Source organism: Colossoma macropomum, unplaced genomic scaffold (assembly GCF_904425465.1).
Source record: "Colossoma macropomum unplaced genomic scaffold, Colossoma_macropomum, whole genome shotgun sequence".
Classification (NCBI taxonomy): domain Eukaryota; kingdom Metazoa; phylum Chordata; class Actinopteri; order Characiformes; family Serrasalmidae; genus Colossoma; species Colossoma macropomum.
Window position 1 is genome coordinate 2,225,111 of NW_023494788.1, and position 20,405 is coordinate 2,245,515.

General features: G+C 39.0%; 1 protein-coding gene across 1 annotated transcript in view; it reads right to left on the minus strand.

Annotated features, from left to right (window-relative positions):
- Positions 1 to 16,716, minus strand: part of lrp5 (low density lipoprotein receptor-related protein 5) — a 93,683-nt gene extending 76,967 nt beyond the window's left edge. The window contains exons 1-2 of the mRNA XM_036568030.1: positions 16,455 to 16,716; positions 1,204 to 1,404 (exon numbers count right to left, since the gene is read on the minus strand). Coding sequence (XP_036423923.1) covers positions 1,204 to 1,404; positions 16,455 to 16,509 — 256 coding nt within the window. The 5' untranslated portion in view covers positions 16,510 to 16,716. The remainder of the gene's footprint in view (positions 1 to 1,203; positions 1,405 to 16,454) is intronic.
- Between the last annotated feature and the right edge of the window lie 3,689 nt (positions 16,717 to 20,405).

Consider the following 20,405-nt stretch of genomic DNA (forward strand, 5'->3'; position numbering starts at 1 on the left):
GACATGTGAGATTTTATGATTTCCTAAAGAATCAGAATCAAATCATTTTGAGGTCAGGGATGTCCACTCCTGTTCACAACTGAAACACAACAACTCCATTCAGCTCCGCCGCTCGGTTATCAGCTCCAACATTCCTCAGATGTTTCATTCTCCCTCAAGATACTGATATAAGGCCTCAGCTATGCTATACATGGGGCATGACTCGAACATTGTCCTAAATAAAGAGAGGGGGAAGTGCTGCAGCTAGACAAACACTTACACACGTTAAGGTCGGACTGCAGGACTCTGCACTGAGCTTAAACGCTTTCAGGACATCCTCAGAAACACGTTACAGATGAACAGCCTCTCTAATTAAGAGTGTCGACTGTTTTACTATTGTCTACATTTTAGAATAACAGTGAAGGCATTAAAACTATGAAATAACACAAACAGAATCATACAGCAAACAAAGAAACCCAAAATTCTTTGATCCTCACTTTGATGCTGTTTTCTATACACTTTGAGTTCCTTCAAGCCCCGTCAGAGGAGACACCGGAGAGGCTTTTTTGGCTGAGTGTAGTGGACAATGTTTACAGTCGACTGGCCGATTGTAGTAGACAATGTTTACAGTCGACTGGCCGACTGTAGTAGACAATGTTTACAGTCGACTGGCCGACTGCAGTCGACTGGCCGACTGTAGTAGACAATGTTTACAGTCGACTGGCCGACTGTAGTAGACAATGTTTACAGTCGACTGGCCGACTGTAGTAGAGAGTGTTTACAGTGAACTAGCCGATTGAAGTGGACAATGTTTACGGTTGACTGGCCGGTTGTAGTAGAGAATGTTTACAGTTGACTGGCCGATTGTAGTGGACAGTGTTTACGGTCGACTGGCCGGTTGTAGTAGAGAATGTTTACAGTCGATTGGCCGACTGTAGTAGAGAGTATTTACAGTCAACCAGCCGATTGTAGTAGAGCGTGTGTGATGCTTGGGGCACTTTGGCTGATTGTAGTACAGTGTGCTCAATGCTGGTTGTAGTAGAGTGTGCATGACACTTACAGCCGACTGGCTGGTTGTAGTACAGTGTATGTAATGCTTAATGTTGATTGGCTGGATGTAGCAGCGCGTGCATGACGCTTATAGTTGACTGGCCGAGTGAAGTGCAGTGTGCATAATGCTTACAGTTAATTGGTCAGTTGAAGAAGAGAGTGTGTAATGCTTACAGTTGGTAGTTTGGTTGTAGTAGGTTTGTTTGATGGCCTCCTCGCTGACGTCGGTCCAGAAAATCAGCCCCTCGGAAAACAGAAAGTCGACGGCTGCTGCATCCTCCAGGTCGCTGACCACCACTGCTGACTCGGCACGACCTGCTTCAGCGTCCACCAGCCGTACATCACGCCGGTTAGCGAACAGCAGCAGAGGAGAACCTGTAAACACAACACACACACAACCAGCGTAAGAACCTACAACAAGAACACAACCAGAGCGCAGCGAAATAACCAGATCAAACCAGTTTCTCCTTCAAACAAATAATAATTTAGTGCCTGAAGTTCGTAGCTAAGAAGTACACCTGTCACAATTATCACATAATCCAGATTACATAACCTACGTAACTGCTGAGTGCAATTATTTGTTGTTTGTTAATGACACCTTTAGATGGGCGGCGCTGAGTGACGTTTGTTTATTTGATCTTGAGCTGTTTCTGTCATTTGGGAGCTATTTAGTTTGGACGGCTAAGATTAGACTGGGAAATATGACAATATATATCGTTATCATGATAAATTATGTTGCAATATAATACAATATGCTTTTCTGAACCTATCGTGTTTATCGTCAGTGCTTGTAGAAACTGACCAACTGCATGTTTCATTATAAAGAGAACAAAATTAGTCCAGTTTACTGGATTTAGTGCCAAATATTGAATAAAAATAATTGTGTTCACAGTTTCTGATAGTATTTTTAAACGTAGCTCTGCTGGTCCTTTTTTTCTCTGTTCCAACTGATCAGATGTCTGAAAAAATAAATATCATGACACATCATGTAGAGAAAATTTCTTTAGGTATCACAATACTATATTTTTGCCATATCGCCCAGCTCTGGCTAAGAAGCAGGACAGGTAATCAGCTAGTTTGGCTCCTCTGCCGCAATTACAACTGCAGTGAAATGTTCCCTCATTATTTCTAACTGAATGTAATGATGAGTTTGAAACTCAGCAAGAAACCCAGAACCCAAAGACTTTTTCAACTTGTTATTCGGCCCGTTTTGCCCTGATGATTTTGGGGGGGGTGGGGGCGGGGGGCAGATTGGTTATCATCTGTAAGACTCCGTATAAGCGGCCGCTGCTTGTCCTGAAATCCACATTTCCCCTTCGGCGCGCTGCTGGAACACCCACACTGCCCTGTTCCAGCTAATCAGCATCCTCTGTGGAATCTTTCCATCTAAACGAGATGCACATGTGAGACCTTCAAAAGCCACTACTAGCGAGGAAACAGCGAAAGTGTCGGCACCCTCCAACTCACCCTGACCCAGCGCCCTGCGACTTCCGCAAGAACAGAATCGCAGAACTGACATAAAAATGGAATTTAGAACATCCCAGCAGGAGAAACATCTCCACTCATATTAAACGTTCGGTGCAATTTATTCTTAATCATCCGGATCAGTTCCGTCATTCTGGTTCTCAACTGTGGAGCTCAATTCACCTTTTATTAGACGGCCAAGCTCAGTCACACTTACTTAGAGCTGAAAACGCATCTCTTTAGTTTAGAGTTTAGCTGAAATTCTGCATCTCTTTGGTCTTTAACTTCTTGATTTGATCTGTAATTCGTCAGTAAAGCACTCTGAGCTGCCACTGGTATGAAAACTGCTCTATAAATAAAATTATTATTATTATTATTAGTAGTAGTAGTAGTAGTAGTAGTAGTAGGAATACGTTAGTAAAGGCTTGTAAGTTTTGGTAGTTAAATGTGGGAACTGGTAACATTAAAGGGCTCATATTATGGAAAACTATTTTTTTCTCGCTTTTTCATATTTCATTTCATATTTCAGTTCAGTTTGATGTAAAACATAAACATTGTTCAAGTTTCAGAACATGGCATTCACTCCTCAGCCCATACAGTCCATATATGCAAAAAAAGCCTGTTTGGAATTTCATTGTGTTTGTGATGTCACAGAATCAACACATTTACATATATCCACTATTCAGCCTACAGCAGTTCAGCCCCGCCCACTCACACTGAGGTTATAAGGAGCGTTTCAGCCTGGAGGGCTTTTTATGAATGAGGCAGCCAATCAGAACAGAGCTCATTTATATATCGATCTTAAAGGCACAGTAATACAAACAGCCCGTTTAATTTTGTGGGATAAAGAGAGGCTGGAAAACAGTCGTGTCTTTTACAAGCAGGGCTGCACTGATACAGGAACAGTGGTCCGATGCCGATGTACGATATTTTCATGTACGTACAGTATCTGCTGATGATGATACATAAACGTTTTCAAAATACAGAAAATGGGACTAAAGTGGATTAGCATTATATAAACATAACACTGATTTCTCTACATTTCTAGAGCTGTTATTTATCTCTGTAGCAGGGCTGGGCGATACAGCAAAAACAATATATCACGATACTTTAAGACATTTTTACAAAACATGATATCACGATATTTAGTTTTTCGGAGATTTAGTAAGCTGGAACAGACAGAATAGAACCTGCAGTCTGAACAACCATTTAAACATGCAAAGGCTTCTTTGAGTGTTTCTATATAGATTCCATATAGAACACTTGTCTTTACTAAAGAACCCTTGAAGTACTACCTTGTTTAAAAATGTATAACAATAATAATAATAATAATAATAATAATAATAATAATAAACCAACAACTACAATGACTTTTATTCAAAATGTTACATAAATGTTTACTAAATCCAACTAAACAGGACTAATTATGCTCACATGGTGACATAATGTAACCATGGTAACGACTGAATATTGTCATATTGCCCTGTTCTGTAGGGTTAAAATGATAAAATGCAGATATTTTAGCATCACCTGAACTCCTGCTCTTCTGGGAGTTCAATAAAACAGATTTTCGTGTGAAATATCAGCCAAATCTGAACATCTGTCTCATTTTGAAGCAACTACCGATATGAATATTATACAGCGCATCCAAATTAAAACAAGAAGATTAAGCGTCTCTGATAAACAGTGCTGCTCATTCGGCCTCTGCTCGCTCTCGCTGAAGTGTCGCTACTCAGATCGAGTGAACGTTTGCCTTCGTACTGCAGCAGCATCAAAGCTCTTTACTTCATAGAAACACAAGATGAAACCTAAACTGACTGAAAATATATGTAAGACCTTTTCACAATTACAGTGTCACATTTACAGTGTCACATTTACAGTTTCACATTTACAGTTTCACATTTACAGTGTCACATTTACAGTGTCACATTTACAGTGTCACATTTACAGTGTCACATTTACAGTGTCACATTTACAGTGTCACATTTACACTGTCACACGGCTTCAAATGTGATATTTCGATACTGTCTTAATCGTTACAGCCTTATCAGCACTACGTCATCATCAAGTTACCACATTAAACAAGCCTTACGCTCCATCTGTGATGGTATAAAGCAGAATGTACAGTCTAACTGGACTGTTTACCATCAAACACACACACGCTGCCAACAGTGGCTTATTTACACACACACACACACACACACACACACGCACACACACACGCACACACACACACACATGGACTGACTGATTAGCAGGTTTTTCAACAGCTGTTCAGTTTGTTTATGATATTTTGTATGTAACTGTATGTTACTGCTATAAATTCAGATATTGTAATACATTAATGCACTATACCACAAAATATAAATCTCACAACACACAAGAGTTTCTGATTTAGAGGCTCAATATCACAACTGAAAGAGGCAAATATTGTAATAATTTACAAAATATATGTGGAATCCAACCAACCTCACACAGTCCCAGAGCACCTCCAAACCACAAAACAGACTGAAATACGCCAACGCACTGCTAACTCAAATACCCCCGACTCCCCCAGACAGCCTTAAATACCCTAACACACCTCCAAACAGTCTTAAATATCTCCAAACACCAAACAGCCTTAGACACCTCTAAAGCACCTCCAAACAGCCTCCAAAAACCCCAACGCACCTCCAAAGAGCCCCAAATACCCCCTACTCCTCTAGACAGCCTTATATACCCCAACGCACCTCCAAAGAGCCCCAAATAGCCCCTACTCCTCTAGACAGCCTTATATACCCCAACGCACCTCCAAAGAGCCCCAAATAGCCCCTACTCCTCCAGACAGCCTTATATACCCCAACGCACCTCCAAAGAGCCCCAAATAGCCCCTACTCCTCCAGACAGCCTTATATACCCCAACGCACCTCCAAAGAGCCCCAAATAGCCCCTACTCCTCCAGACAGCCTTATATACCCCAAAGCACCTCCAAGAGCCCCAAATAGCCCCTACTCCTCCAGACAGCCTGCTGAAGACGTCCAAACAGCCTCAACCACCCCTAAAGCAGCTCAAACACAGAAACCACATAATCAAGCCTAAACAGCTCCAGGCGGTGCGAGACGAGCGAGTGATGAGACGTGATTGAGACACGCACCGCGCTAATTAGAGGAGTTTACGTTATACAGCTAACGGAGGAACCCTGCACTGTCTCTGTAGCCTAGTTTGGTTCCAACACGTTCTGCCTTCCTGACTGACTGCGTAAACAACCTTGAGCTCAGGAAAAGTGCTTTACAAGTAAAACCTTATTGTTATTATTATTATTATATATGACTTTACCTACAGCAACACTCAGCGTGTGGGTGTGAGTAAAGCTGGGCAGTGAGCAGGACACACCCGGCTGAGAAGTGTGTCAGACAACTTCTCACACACTCACTAAACTCCTCTCAGACAGAGCCACACTCTGACACACACACACACACACACACACACACACACACACACACACACACACACACACACCGCAGCAGAAGAATCACAAACACAAAATCACAACACACTCACGTCTCCTCAAACTTTTACTTTCCAGTAAAGTAAACAAAATCACACACATGCTGAAACTCTTTTGGCCCAGGTGTGGATTAAAGAGCCCGTATCCCACATTTTTCTCATATTTTATATTTTCTTCTCAGGTTCAATTTCTTTCTATGAGACCATTTTCCAGCCTCTCTTTGCCCCACATAATTAAACAGGCTTTTGTGTTACTGTGCCTTTAAGACTGATATATGCAAATGAGCTTGAGCTCTGTTCTGATTGGCTGTTCCTCATTCAAAAAGCACTCAGAGCCAAAACACCTCTTATAACTTCAGTATTAGTGGGCGGGGCTAAACTGCTGTACACTCTTTAAAAAGATGGTTCTTCAAGGGTTCTTCAGAAAAGGCTAGGTTCTATATAGAACCATGAACAGTCAAATAACCATCTGCATGCTTAAATTGTTCTTCAAATTGACAGAGAATGTGTTGTATGTGGTTCTATACAGCACCAAAAAGGGTCCTTCTATTGTTACGAGCTTGAAACCATCAACATCAGTAAATGCACTCAGGTGCTTTATAGAACCATTTTCAAAAAGGTTCTATATAGAACCATATACAACACATTCCCCAATCAAGAACCTTTTCACTATGCTTAAATTGTTGTTTGCATGGTGAAAAGGTTCTTCAGAATGGAGAATATGTTGTACATGGTTCTATACAGAACCTTGAATACTCAAAGAACCATCTGCATGCTTAAATGGTTCTTCAAATTGACAGAGAATGTGTTGTATGTGGTTCTATACAGCACCAAAAAGGGTTATTGTTACAAGCTTGACATCAAACAATAGAAAATCCCCTTTTTGGTGCTATATAGAACCATAGAACCACATTCTCCAATCTGAAGAACCATTTCACCATGCAAAGAACCCTTCTTTGCGTGTTCTTTTTTCTATATTTTTACTAAAGGACCCTTGAAGAACCATCTTTTTAAGAGTGTAGGCAGACGGGCGGATGTGCATGAAGGAGCATTTGTGAGATCACAAATACACTGAGTGTGTTTGCACATACTCAAAAATCCAATCATAATCAGATTTCTGCAGTTATCCGATTATTCAAATGGTCATGCAAACACCATACTCTGATCCAGAAATCTGATTAAGAAATCTAATAAAGAGGCTGGATTTTAGCTCAGTAATCAGATTTCTCAGTGCATGTAAACTCTTACTCTGATTTCTTTCGGATTTCTCAGTCTGAGCATGTGCGAAAACAGGCCGCGGTACCGGAAATAAGCGTGCAGCAAAACACTTTTGGAGCGACTCCGAAAATCTTCTAGATGGTGTATGTTTGAAGTTTGAGTTTTAAATCTGATTTCTGTCTGACTTATGTAGACCTGGAGATTCCCCATTATCTGATTACTCAAGTGCATATCAACGTGTTGATTGGATTACTGACGAAATCTGATTTTCTGCAGTTATCGGATTATTAAGTGCACATAGACGCCGCACTCAGTGTTTTAGAGGTTTAGAGGGGTCACCAAATCTTTAATTGACCAAAACAAGGAAAATGTATTTTTCCATGATACGAGCCCTTTAATGACCTGGAAGGCTTGAGTGCTGACATCACAACAAGGGGGTGATCTGATTGGTCTTAAGCTTTATCACCAGGTAGAGCTTTTGTCAGCAAAATCTAAACAGATTTATATTGATTATGTTAAATTACTATAAAGAGAAAAAGAAAACAAGCTTATCTGATAATTTCTGGATGGTTTTTGCAGATTTTAAAAAAGGACGAATAGAGAACATTGATAAGTGATTGGAAGTGACTGATTTGTTTTTCTATTTAAGACTATTTAAGACAGTTCCACCGCACCTTCACCACGGGACAGGAACGCTTTATAATAACATATCAGATCTTCAGTTGTTGTGAAATGTTATTTGCTCTGTTTGTTGTCTGTTTGTTAAATGCTTTTCGGTTCTCACTCCGGTTCCAGCACGTCTGCTCAAACCTTATCAGCACAAACTGAACTGGGAAATGAAATGTTTCTGATTCTGATCTGTTTTACGTCTAAATATTTACATCAAACATAAAAACACTCAAACATACAACACAGAGCTCACAGCACTATTCTGTAACCTTCACTACGGAGAGGGGGGGGGGAGAGACAGAGAGAGAGAGAGAGAGAGAGAGAGAGAGAGAGAGGGGGAGAGAGAGAGGAAGAAAAGAGACAAAATAGAGAAAGAGAGGGGCTAGAGAAAGAAAAAGGAGAGAGATAGAGAGAAAGAACAAGAGAACGAATGAAAGAAGAAAAAACGAAGAGAGGAAAGAACGAACGAAAGAGATAAAGAAAGACGGAGAGAGTGCAAAAGAAAGAAAGAAAGAGATAGAGAGAGAGGGAAGGGTGAAGAATGAAAGAATGAAAGTAAGAAACAAAGAAAGAAAGAAAGAAAAAGAAAGAATGAATGAAAGAAAGAGAGAACAGAGAGAGAGAGAGAGAGAGAGAGAGAGAGACAGAAAGTGGAAGAAAAGAGACAAAAGAGAGAAAGAGAGGGGGCAGAGAAAGAAAAAGGAGAGAGAGAAAGAAAGAGAGAACGAATGAAAGAAGAAAAAACGAAGAGAGGAAAGAACGAACGAAAGAGAAAGAAAGTGAAGAAAGAGAGTGCAAAAGAAAGAAAGAAAGAGATAGAGAGGGAAGAGTAAAGAATGAAAGAAAGAAAGAAAGAAAGAAAGAAAGAATGAATGAAAGAGAGAACAGAGAGAGAGAGAAAAAAAAGAAAAAGAAAGGAGATAAAGAGAGAGGGAAGGAAAGAGAAAAGAAAGAAAGAAACAAAGAAAGAGAGAAAGAAAGAAAAAGAAAAGAGTGGGGTGAAGAAATAACGTAAGATAGAAAGAGAGAGAGAAAGAATAGCAAGAGAGAAACAAAGAAATAAATGAAGAGAGAGAGAGAGAGAGAGAGAGAGAGAGAGAGAGAGAGAGAGACTGATCACACACCGACACACTGATCACACACACAGTTAACTGACTTTAGCTGCTCTTTGTAAGTATATAAACAATCAATAAAATAAACAAAAACAATATTTATACCATGTTTTTATTCATCCTCTCAATTTCATTCCTTTTCCTTCCATCTTTGTTAAAATACACCTTCTTTTAAATGTATAATACTAATACATATATTAATACAGAACCACATGGAACCATTTCACCATGCAAAGAACGCTTTAAGCATGCACATAGTTCTCTATAGAGCTCATGGTTCCAAACAGAACCACTGTCTTTGCTAAAGCACCCTCTTTTTTAAGTGTGTAGCTGAACAGAACCTAATGAAATAACCCAGATCAGGAAGATGTGATGATTGGTTCTGATAAATATTTCCTTTTCCTGAACTGCTTTCTGGTTCTGAAGCTGTTTACTGTAAATATAATATATATGATAAACACGTTTACATTATTCTGGCCACAGATTCTCAATTTTGGCCAAAAGATTCACAGGACCGGTGTAAATCTGTCCACACCGGCCACTGCGTTACTACAAAACATACATAAATGAAGGCACTCTGAGCACTCTGAGCACTCTGAGGGACGAAGCTCAGCGCACTCCTCAGCAGTGTGCAAACTGCTGATCTCACAAATCACAGATTTTTCTGGAGATAATTAGGCTACACTGTCTACTTTTATGAAACATAATTAAACAGCATATTTTTAAAACCCTCTCCTCTCAAAAACCCCAGACCCTGAAACACGCATTCAGAAATCTGCAGATTGGGTCGTTATGTATCTCATAATTAATCTCAGCCCTATTGTTCACATCGCTGTACACTGGAGAATTCATACTGCACCACCCAGCCTTAAAAAAGGGGAACTCCAGCAACTTTTCAAAATTTCTGACCAATTCAGTCCTTGAGATGGAAACAGAGTTGATCAGAGTGGTTTGGTGTGAAACGGTTCAGATGTCTTTACAGTGGTGGTGATAGGAACCAGGGGTCGCCATGACTACAACACAAATATAGACATTTTATTTACTATCCAGAACCACCAGCGAACCTACACGAGTCTTCTGAGTTTATATGGAATGTTGATGATGGAAAATAGTGGAAAATCTGAAATAATAAGTTTTCTTTGGGGACTATTTTGCCTCACACCGCCCTGCATGTATCCCTCCACCATGAATGGAGTTTAAGTTCTCTAAACTATCATAAAACAGTGTCTCAGTCATCAGGCAGTGAATTCATAACCATTTCATGTAGTAACTTTCTGTGAGGGAGCTTTTAGAGTTGAAACAAGAAACTGTTCTACTTTTGCAGAAAAGTTTCCTGCTGGAGATGTGAGAAAATTTATATTATATTTTTTAGCCTATACTAGTACATTATCACATAATGAGACGTTTACAGCCAAGATGGTAAAATATTACTTCAATAAAATGGACATAAAATGTTGTGTCTCCCAAAGTGGTTCTATTTCTGTTAAAAGAACTAAATGGCTCTTCTTAACATTTGGGTTTCGACCACAGCCATATATGTATGTATGTATGTGCCGGAGGGCAAACGGCACGTCTGGGAACTTTAACGATGTTCACTCTTAAAAAGGATCTTCAAGGGTTCTTTAATGAAGAAAATGGTTTGTAACATTTTACTGTAGGACACTGGTCATAAGTTTTTATGGCACCTACATAAGCTTATTACGACAACTGTACATAACTCTACATAAATGTTTATAAATGCTATTCCAATAGGTGTCATTCGCTATTAAGTTTACAGTTTGGCCAGTTTTGATCAAAGTTAGCTAAAGTCTTTAAGACAGATGAAGCTTAATGGAAAAAGCATTTATAAACATTTACGTAGGGTTACATCAGCAGTCATGATGAGCTTATGTAGGTGTCATGTAGCCTTATGAACAGTACCCTACAGTAAAGTGTTACCAATGGTTCTATATAGAAACAATAAACACTCAAAAAATCGGCTGCATGCTTAAAGTGTTCTCTGCATGGTGAAATGGTTCTTCGGATCAATGGAGAATGTGTTGTATGAGGTTCTATATAGAATTATATATTGGTTTTCAGCCTTATCACCCGGTACAGCTTTTATGACCAAAATCTAAACAGATTTCTATTGATCATGTTCAATTATTGTAAATATTGTAAAATTATATGATACGTTCTGAATGATTTTAGCAGATTTTTCAAGAAGAGAAAACACCGATAAGTGATTGGAATGAAAAAGAATCATTTAATCATGCAAACATTTCTTTGAGTGTTCATGGTTCTATATAGAGCCATTTTCTTTATTAAAGAACCCTTCAGTGTACAGGTCTGGGAGATATCGCAATATTTATCATTATCATGATCAGTTATGTCATAATTACGTCACTGCTTGTAGAAACTGACCGACTGCATGTTTCATTATAAAGAGAGTAAAATTCATCCAGTTTAACTGGATTTAGTGACAAATACTGAATAAAAATCACTGCATTCACAGTTTTAATTTTTTTATTTTAATTTTTTTAATGTAGCACTACTGGCTCATTTTTCTCTGATCAGACGTCTGAAAAAATACATATCGTGACACATTGTGTACTGTGAAAATTTCTTGAAGTAACCCGATATTATATTTTTACCATATCGCCCAGCTCTAGTAACGAGTAGCAACGGGAATTTCGTGCTGATATTTTTCATGTACACACTTAAAAATGGTTCTTCAAGGATTCTATAACAGCTTGACATCATAACAACAGCAGAACCATTTCTGGTGCTATATAGAGCCATTTCCAAAAAAGGCTATGTATAGAACCATACACAAAACATCCACCATCAATCTGAAGAACCATGTCACCAGGCACAGAACCATTTAACCAAGAAATGGTTCTGTGCACTTGCAGTTCTAACCATTCCTTTTCCTAAAAACCCCTTGAAGAACCATCTTTTTACGTGTATACACTTATAAAAGGTTTATGGATGTTTATTAATTATTATATGTTATTAATTAGGTAATAAACACCTGAACATCACTGATAGGCAGTTATAACGCATGCATTAAAAGGGCTACAGTGAGCTGCTGTTTGTCTAACAGTGAACCTACATTCATTTACACTGTTAAAGCTCAGATTTTGGTTTTTAAGCATGAAAAGGTTCCATATAGAACTCATGGTCCTAAGTAGAACTATTGCCTTTACTAAAGAACCCTTGAAGAACACCCTTGGGCACATATCTGTCAATATTAGTACTTAAACGTTTATAAAAAAGTAGAAACCGGGACCAAATCTGGACCAGCATTAGAGAGAAATGAATTCTGTAGAAGTAAAAATGAATAAAATGAATAAAATGCAGATGTTTCAGTGCAGCAACGCAGCGTCACCTGAACATTCTGCTCTTCTGGAGTTCCATAAATGCATCAACAGTATGAAATATCAGTCATATCTGAACATCTGACTGAAGCTGATCAGTCTGTAATGAAATATCTGCCGATATGATCCTCGTTGTGCAACCCTGCTTATGTTAGTCATTCATTTTTGCCTATTATTTGATCCCTGCACTGAATTTGGTCCATTCCGATTAAACATCCATGATACGCAATGCGCACCACAATTAGAGCTGCACTGTATGACAATATTTATCACTATCGTCATAAATTACATCACAATATGTCTCAATAAGCTTTTCTATGCACATTGTGGAGAACATCAGAACTCCAAAACACTCCCCAACCGCACGTTTGATTAGAATCAGAGCACAATTAGTCCTGTTTAATTGGATTCAGTGCAGCAAAGTGTGTGAAACTTCAATACAAACAAGTTTTATAACTGAAGTCATATTGTTTTTCAAGATGTGGCACTATGTCTGTTCTAACTGATCAGATGTCAGAAAAAAATGAATATCATGACACAATGTGCATCACAAAAACTTCCTGAAGTATCGGGATATTACATTGTGCCATATCACACAACTCCAATCACAATATTTAGTATAAATATAAGTTTAAGAATAACGATATTTTAAAAAAATACCATAAAACATTATCAATACAATAAATTTTATTCAGTATCACGAAATCCAATTAAACAGGCGGAACCATTTTAGAATAAGATGACCGTTATGAACGGTAACATGAACAGTTTAAGATTAGTTTATTAACGTTTATTAGTTATGTCATAAACACTTTAAAAATGATTAATAAACAGTTATAACACATTGATAAAAGGGCAAAAGTGAGCTGTTCTATGTGATGAAGATGGCAGGTTTAATTCTGACTGAGGGAGAAGACAAAGTCAGATCAGTAACCATCAAAATCTGAGCTTTAACAGTAGAAATGAATGTAGGTTCAGACAAACAGCAGCTCACTGTAGCCTTTTTATTCATGTGTTATAACTGCTTATTACTGATTTTGAGGTGTTTATGACCTAATTGATAACATAAATAAACATTTTAAACCACTCATAACCCCTTTATAAGGGCACACAACTAAAAAGATTGTTCTCAAAGGGTTCTTTATTAAAGGGAATGGTTCTATGTAGAACTACAACCATTTCATGCTTAAACGGTTCTCCACATGATGAAATGGTTCTTCAGACTGATATAGCTTATATAGGTCCATATAGCACCAAAAAGGGTTCTGCTATTCTTATGATGTCAAGCTTCACTCTTAAATGGTTCTTCAAGGGTTCTTTAGTAAAGACAATGGTTCTATACAGAACTATGAACACTCAAAGAACCCTTTGCACGCTTAAATGGTTCTTTGTATGATGAAATGCCTTCTCATATTGACAAAGAACGTGTTGTATATGGTTCTCTACAGCACCAAAAAGAGTTCTGCTATTGTTATGATGTCAAGCTTGTCACAATGGCAGAAGCCATTTTGATGCTAAACAGAACCCTTTTCAATAAGGTTCTACACAGAACCATATATAACACATTCTCCATCAATCTGAAGAACCATTTCACCATGCAGAGAACCATTAACGCATGTATGCGTCTATATAGAACTCATGATAAACTTAGATAAATAACGTAACGCAGCTTTATTTACATTCAAACTCAACTTCAGGGTGAAATCAGATCCTCTAATGATAATCCGATTTACCTGATCACACTTATAGGCAGAAATATAATATCACCATACTCTAAGACGTTTTCACGATACATGATGTGTCACAATATTTATTTTTTCCGACATCTGATCAGCTGGAACAGAGAAAAAAGAGCCAGCAGTGCTAGATTTTAAAAAATACTATCAAAAACTGAACACAATGATTTTTATTCAGTATTTGTCAGTAAATCCAGTTAAACTGACTAATTTTACTCTCTTTATAATGAAACATGCAGTTGGTCAGTGTCTACAAGCACTGACGATACACAGGATACAGAAAAGCATATTGTATTGTGACAATTTATCACGATAATGATATATATTGTCATACTGCCCAGCCCTACTACACAGCAAGGCACAATAAATATTTTTTCTGACATCTGATAAGTTGGAATAGATGAAGCGGTGTCACATTTTAAAAAACACCATCAACAACTATGAATACAATGATTTGTATTCAGCATTTCACACACTGCTGCACTAAATCCAGTTAAATGGGATTATTATTATTCATTTTGCTCTCATTATAATGAAACATGCAGTTGGTCAGTGTCTACAAGCACTGACGATAAACAGGACATGTTCAGAAAAGCATACTGTGACATATTATGATGTAATTTATCATGATAATGATAAATACTGTAACACTGCCCAGCTCTACTTATTGGTCCGACTGATATCAACCACTAAAATGACCTCAATGTGGTTTATAATAGAACTGAACTTATTTAAACTGAAGGCAAAACGTGTGATAAAAGAAAAAGGTGCAAAAATCAACAGCCTTTAAGTTTTCGGCACATTTTTCAGTGACGTGACCCACCACTGGATCTCATAACCCAGCCAGTCCTGGTATTTCACTCTCTTCACTCTTCCTCCTCTGAAATGAATCAGCTCTGCTTATAGGGGGATTCCACCAATTTTTCAAGAATTCTACATAATTAAGTGGTTAAGATGTAAACAGAGTGGTTTGGTGTGAAACGCTCTGTTCTAGATAAACTTACCGAGTCAGAATTGTTCACAGTGGTGGTGATAGGAACCAGACGTCCACCTCTAAAAGCTCCCTCACAGAAAGTTCCTACATGAAATGATTATGAATTCACTGCCTGATGACTGAGACAATGAGAATTTGGCCTAAAGCATCTAATTTCATGGTGGAGGGACGCATGCAGGACGTTGTGAGACTTTTCAACCAGATTTGCAACTATTTTATCATCATCGACACAGAAAAATATCAGAAGACTCGTGTAGGTTCACTGGTGGTTCTGGATAGTAAATAAAATGTCTATATCTGTGTTGTAGTCATGGTGACCCCTGGTTCCTATCACCACCACTGTAAAGACATCTGAGTCTCTACACATCAAACATTTCCCACCAAATCACACCTCAAACACTGAATTGTGCAGAAATTTTGAAAACTGGATGGAATTTCCCTTTAAGCTTACACGCTTCACTCAATCAGGCCTTCAGTGTGTGGTGTCAAACATACTGAAACGTCCAGATTTTGCTCTTTTAAATGCAAAAACGACCTATATTTAGGCTATTTTAGGCACAAACCCAGTTCAGCGAAGGGTTTATAAGCTTATAGACAAAATACTCCTTTTTCCTCCGTTTCTCTGCGACCTGTGAGCCGCTCTGAGCTTTACTCTCTCCTGCTATTCGACACCGCGGCCTGGCGGTGGACCCTCCAGCCTCATTATCACTAAAGTAACCAAACACCTTCTTTACTTACTTGAAAATAAGAGGCAAAAAGGGGCTCCGAGTGACCAAAGCTCAAACTCGGGCCACTCTGCTGGGCCCTCAAGCACACTTGCGGAGCTGTGGAGCTTCAATCCACCTCCCAAACAGCAACCAAGCCCAGCTTAAACAGTTTAACCAGTCTAAACAGCAGCAGGGAACATGGGAAATGCGCCTATTTTCACACATTTTTCAAAAAATTCAGGTTTTTCTAGCCTTTCCAAAGCACAGTTTATACATTTTAGGATCACTTGTGACTTTCACAGCCACTTTTGAGAGCAAAAAAACCGAACAAAAGTGCCCCTTTAACCACCCCTCAGCTCTTTTCCACACTTTTCCCCCCAGTTTTCAGGTATTCCCAGCCCGACCTGTGACGTGTTCTGAAGGTTGTGCGTGTTTATGGTTACTTTTTTGCGCCAGGGCTCGTCTGAAGGTGAAAATTCACCTCCCGAAACGTGAAAAAAGTAAATCGATCCCGAGTTAAAACACGCGTACCGCCCCGAAAACAGCTTTAGGGACGTGTTTCGGGCTCCGAACGCTGATTAAAGGGACTCGCGCAACATTTACGCGCTCCTAAAAGCCTTTGCGAGCGAAACTGAGCGTAGAAAAAAGAGCGAACAAAAGTCGTCCACCACTCCACTCACCGCGCAGCAGAGGCACACCGCAGCTCAGCAGCAGCTGCACGAATAAAAGCTCCATCTCAGGGCCGGACTCGCTTCAGCTGCGCAGCCCCGACTCCATGGCTCCGGCCGTGAGCGAGTTTAAAAGGGTAAAAAGCAACTTTTTAGTCCGTCTTCGGGCTCCGAAAGCACTTTTATTCCGTCCGAGAGCGAAGACTACGCCGCGGTCCAGTCTCTCCCTATGTCTCTCGCTCTCTCTCACTCTGTGTGGCTCCTACAGGGAATGACAGCGGAAACGGCCTCTGACGTCAGCGCCTGGGATCGGACCCATTGCTTTCTTTCACGCCCGTATTCGCGAAAAGCCCCGCCCTCGCGCGCTCTGATTGGCTCTCGGCGTTCGCGATCGCCAACTCTGAGCCAGTCGCGGCGCGGCCACGCCGCTCCACGCTGGCCAATCAGAGCGCGGGGGAGGCGGGGGCTGCCTGAATACGGGTGGGAAATAAAAACAGCCGCTGTTAACTCGCGTTTTCTCGTCGAACTTTACGTGTTAAACTAAAACATAAGTAAAATAAATGAGTTATTAACAATAATAATAATAATAATAATAATAATAATACGCTGACATGCAAAAATCTGTGAGAGCAAAAACAAGACAGGAACGTTTAAACTGTTTATGTGAAATATGTTTATTTTTATTGCAGCAAACAAGGTTAGAACAAAAACATAACAGTAGGATTTGACAAATAAAAGACATTAAAATAAAAAGAGAAAAAAAATCGTCATCATCTGTTATATTTATGATTAAAGGGCCCATAAAGCACATTTTTCTGTTTTATTTTTTCTCATACTTACGATTCTTATGATGTTCGTGTGACTTTATGAACCAAAAACAGTCATAATTAATTTTTGCACGACCTTTTGTCAAACATCTCTTCCTCCCTTAGAATTAAACAGGCTGTTTGAGCTGCTGAGCCTTTATGTAAATATGTAAATGAGCTCTGTTCTGACTGGGTGCCCCATATATATTGTGTATGTCATTTAAAAACGCAAGTGAGGCTGAAACACTCTGTGCGAGAGGGCGGGGCTAAACTGCTGTAGGTTGAATAGACAGATAAGATGCAAATGTGTTTTTTTTTGGTGACATCACAAAAACAGTGAATTTAGAACCAGCTCAGTTTTTCAGGCGTTCTTTAAACTGATTTAAACTCTAAACATGTACGCTCAAAATTATAGGTGCGTGGCCCTTGAAAAATTTAGATACAAATTTTTTTTTTTTTTCATTTACATTTTTCATTTTCAAATCATTTTTGTCGTTTTTCAGTTTTTGACACAGTTTGAAAATGCCTGTTGTTCTTTACATTGTATATAAATTTCATGATGAATGGACCAAAAGAAACGACCCAAAATGACTTGGAAAACATTCTGGTTCCATTGACTTACATTAAAAGTAAAGTAGGTTTTTTCCTTCTCCTGTAAAATTACGAGGTTTTCTTCCAACAACAGCAATATATAAGAAGAAAAAAGAAATATATATATATATATATATATACACTGACTCTAAATACACACACATCTACACAATATACACTAGTATTGCATTCCAATGTACAGGCCTACAGACCGATACACCAGCACTATTGGCTGTTCAGCAGCCTGATGGCCCGGGGGGAGAAACTGTCTCGGAACCGGCTGGTTCTGGACTTTATGCTTCTGTACCTCCTCCCGCTCGGCAGCTGTGAGAACAGACAGTGGTTTGGGTGGGTGGAGTCCTTTAGAATCCCCCAGGTCTTCCTCAGGCAGCAGCCGGTGAATAAATCCAGGAGGTTTGGGAGCTGGACCCCGGTGATGTGCTGGGCTGTCCGCACCAACCTCTGCAGAGCTTTCCGCTATTTGGAGTCATGTTTGCACTTTCGTGGGTGAATCTTTGTTTTGGGAATTATTGTACAATTAGTATCCAGTAAAAAAAAACAGACAATGGATGCGGCAGGATCCCCCATAAAAAACAATGGATAGAAATTGATTCAGTGGAAACACACACACCGATCAGGCATAACATTCTGACCACCTCCTTGTTTCTAGACTCACTGTCCATTTTATCAGCTCCACTTACTATATAGGTGCACTTTGTAGTTCTACAGTTACAGACTGTAGTCCATCTGTTTCTCTGATACTTTGTTAGCCCCCTTTTACCCTGTTCTTCAGTGGTCAGGACCCCCATGGACCCTCACAGAGCAGGTACTATTTGGGTGGTGGATCATTCTCAGCACTGCAGTAACACTGACGTGGTGGTGGTGGTGTGTTAGTGTGTGTTGCGCTGGTCTGAGTGGATCAGACACAGCAGTGCTGCTGGAGTTTTTAAACACTGTGTCCACTCACCGTCCACTCTATTAGACACTCCTACCTTGTCAGTCCACCTTGTAGATGTAAAGTCAGAGACGATAGCTCATCTGATTGGTCATCCTCTAGTCCTTCATCAGTGGTCACAGGATGCTGCCCACAGGACGTTTCTCAGTCCAGCAGTGACACTGCGGTGTTTAAAAACAAGGAGGTGGTCATAATAATGAATACTGAATATGTTCAGTACTGTGTAATACTGTGTAACCCGTGATGTTGAAAAAAGATCCTGTATCCAGTTGGATACCAGATTATCTGCCAGACAGACTCTGATCTTCAGTTACGTTTGTTCATATTTCTCATTCCCATATAGGATAAAAATATATGGACATGTATTTTTATATATTTGAAGTATATTTCAAACACACTGCAGTCAATGTTGAAATACATTTCAAACACTAAAATGTATTTCAGAATATATTAGCCAAATATATTTTGAATTACATTTATTTTAATATGTATGGGGAAATATTACACACAGAAATGTGCCACAGAAAATAAATTGAAAAGGTATGAAAATAACCAAAACCCTGTCTGATGCTCTTCACTGTCTGAAATGAGTTTGTATTCCAGTGTCTTCATTCTAAATACGATCAAATGAACCTTTAAAACGACAAAAGCGAGTGTTGTACACATTTAAAAAAGGTGGTTCTTCAGTGGTGTTTTTGCGAAGAGATTGGTTCTATATAGAACCACGAACCCTCTTGGCATGATTCGTTCTTCAGACTGATGGAGAATGTATTGTAAATGATTCTATATGGAGCCTTTTTGAAAGGGTTCTGCTATTGTTATGATGCAAAGCTTGTAAAAATAGAAGAACCCTTTTGGTGCTACATAGAACCCTTTTTAAAAGGTTTCTATATAGAACCACCCACAACATATTCTCCATCAATCTGAAGAACCAATTCATGATGCAAAGGACCCTTTGCGAAGTGTTCTTTGAGTCTTCATGATCCTATATGGAACCATTCTCTTTATTAAAGAACCCGTGAAGCACCGTCATTTTAAGTATCGTTCAGTTTCATCTGTAACTTTTATTAAAACTACATACAACTGAAAAATATAATTACAAATACAAATAAATGCTTTTAAAATATATTTAACAATTTATTTATTTTTTTGGCCCTTTTCCATTTTCATACATTGTAAAACTATATTTGCAGTATGTTTTCTATATGCACTCAAAAAAGATGGTTCTTCAAGGGTTCTTTAGTAAAGACAATGGTTCTATGTAGAACTAAGAACACTCAAAGAACCATTTGCACGCTTAAATGGTTCTTTGCATGGTGAAATGTTCTTCAGATTCATGATGAATATGTTATATATGGTTCTATATAGCACCAAAAAGGGTTCCGCTGTAGTGACAAGCTTGACATCGTAACAATAGCAGAACCCTTTTTGGTTCTATGTAGAACTAAGAACACTCACAGAACCATTTGCATTCTGAAAGGTTCTCTGCATGGTGAAATGTTCTTCAGATTGATGGAGAATGTGTTGTATATGGTTCTATATAGAACACTTTGAAAAGGGTTCTATATAGTACCAAAAAGGGTTCTTTTATCCTGACAAGCTTGACATCGT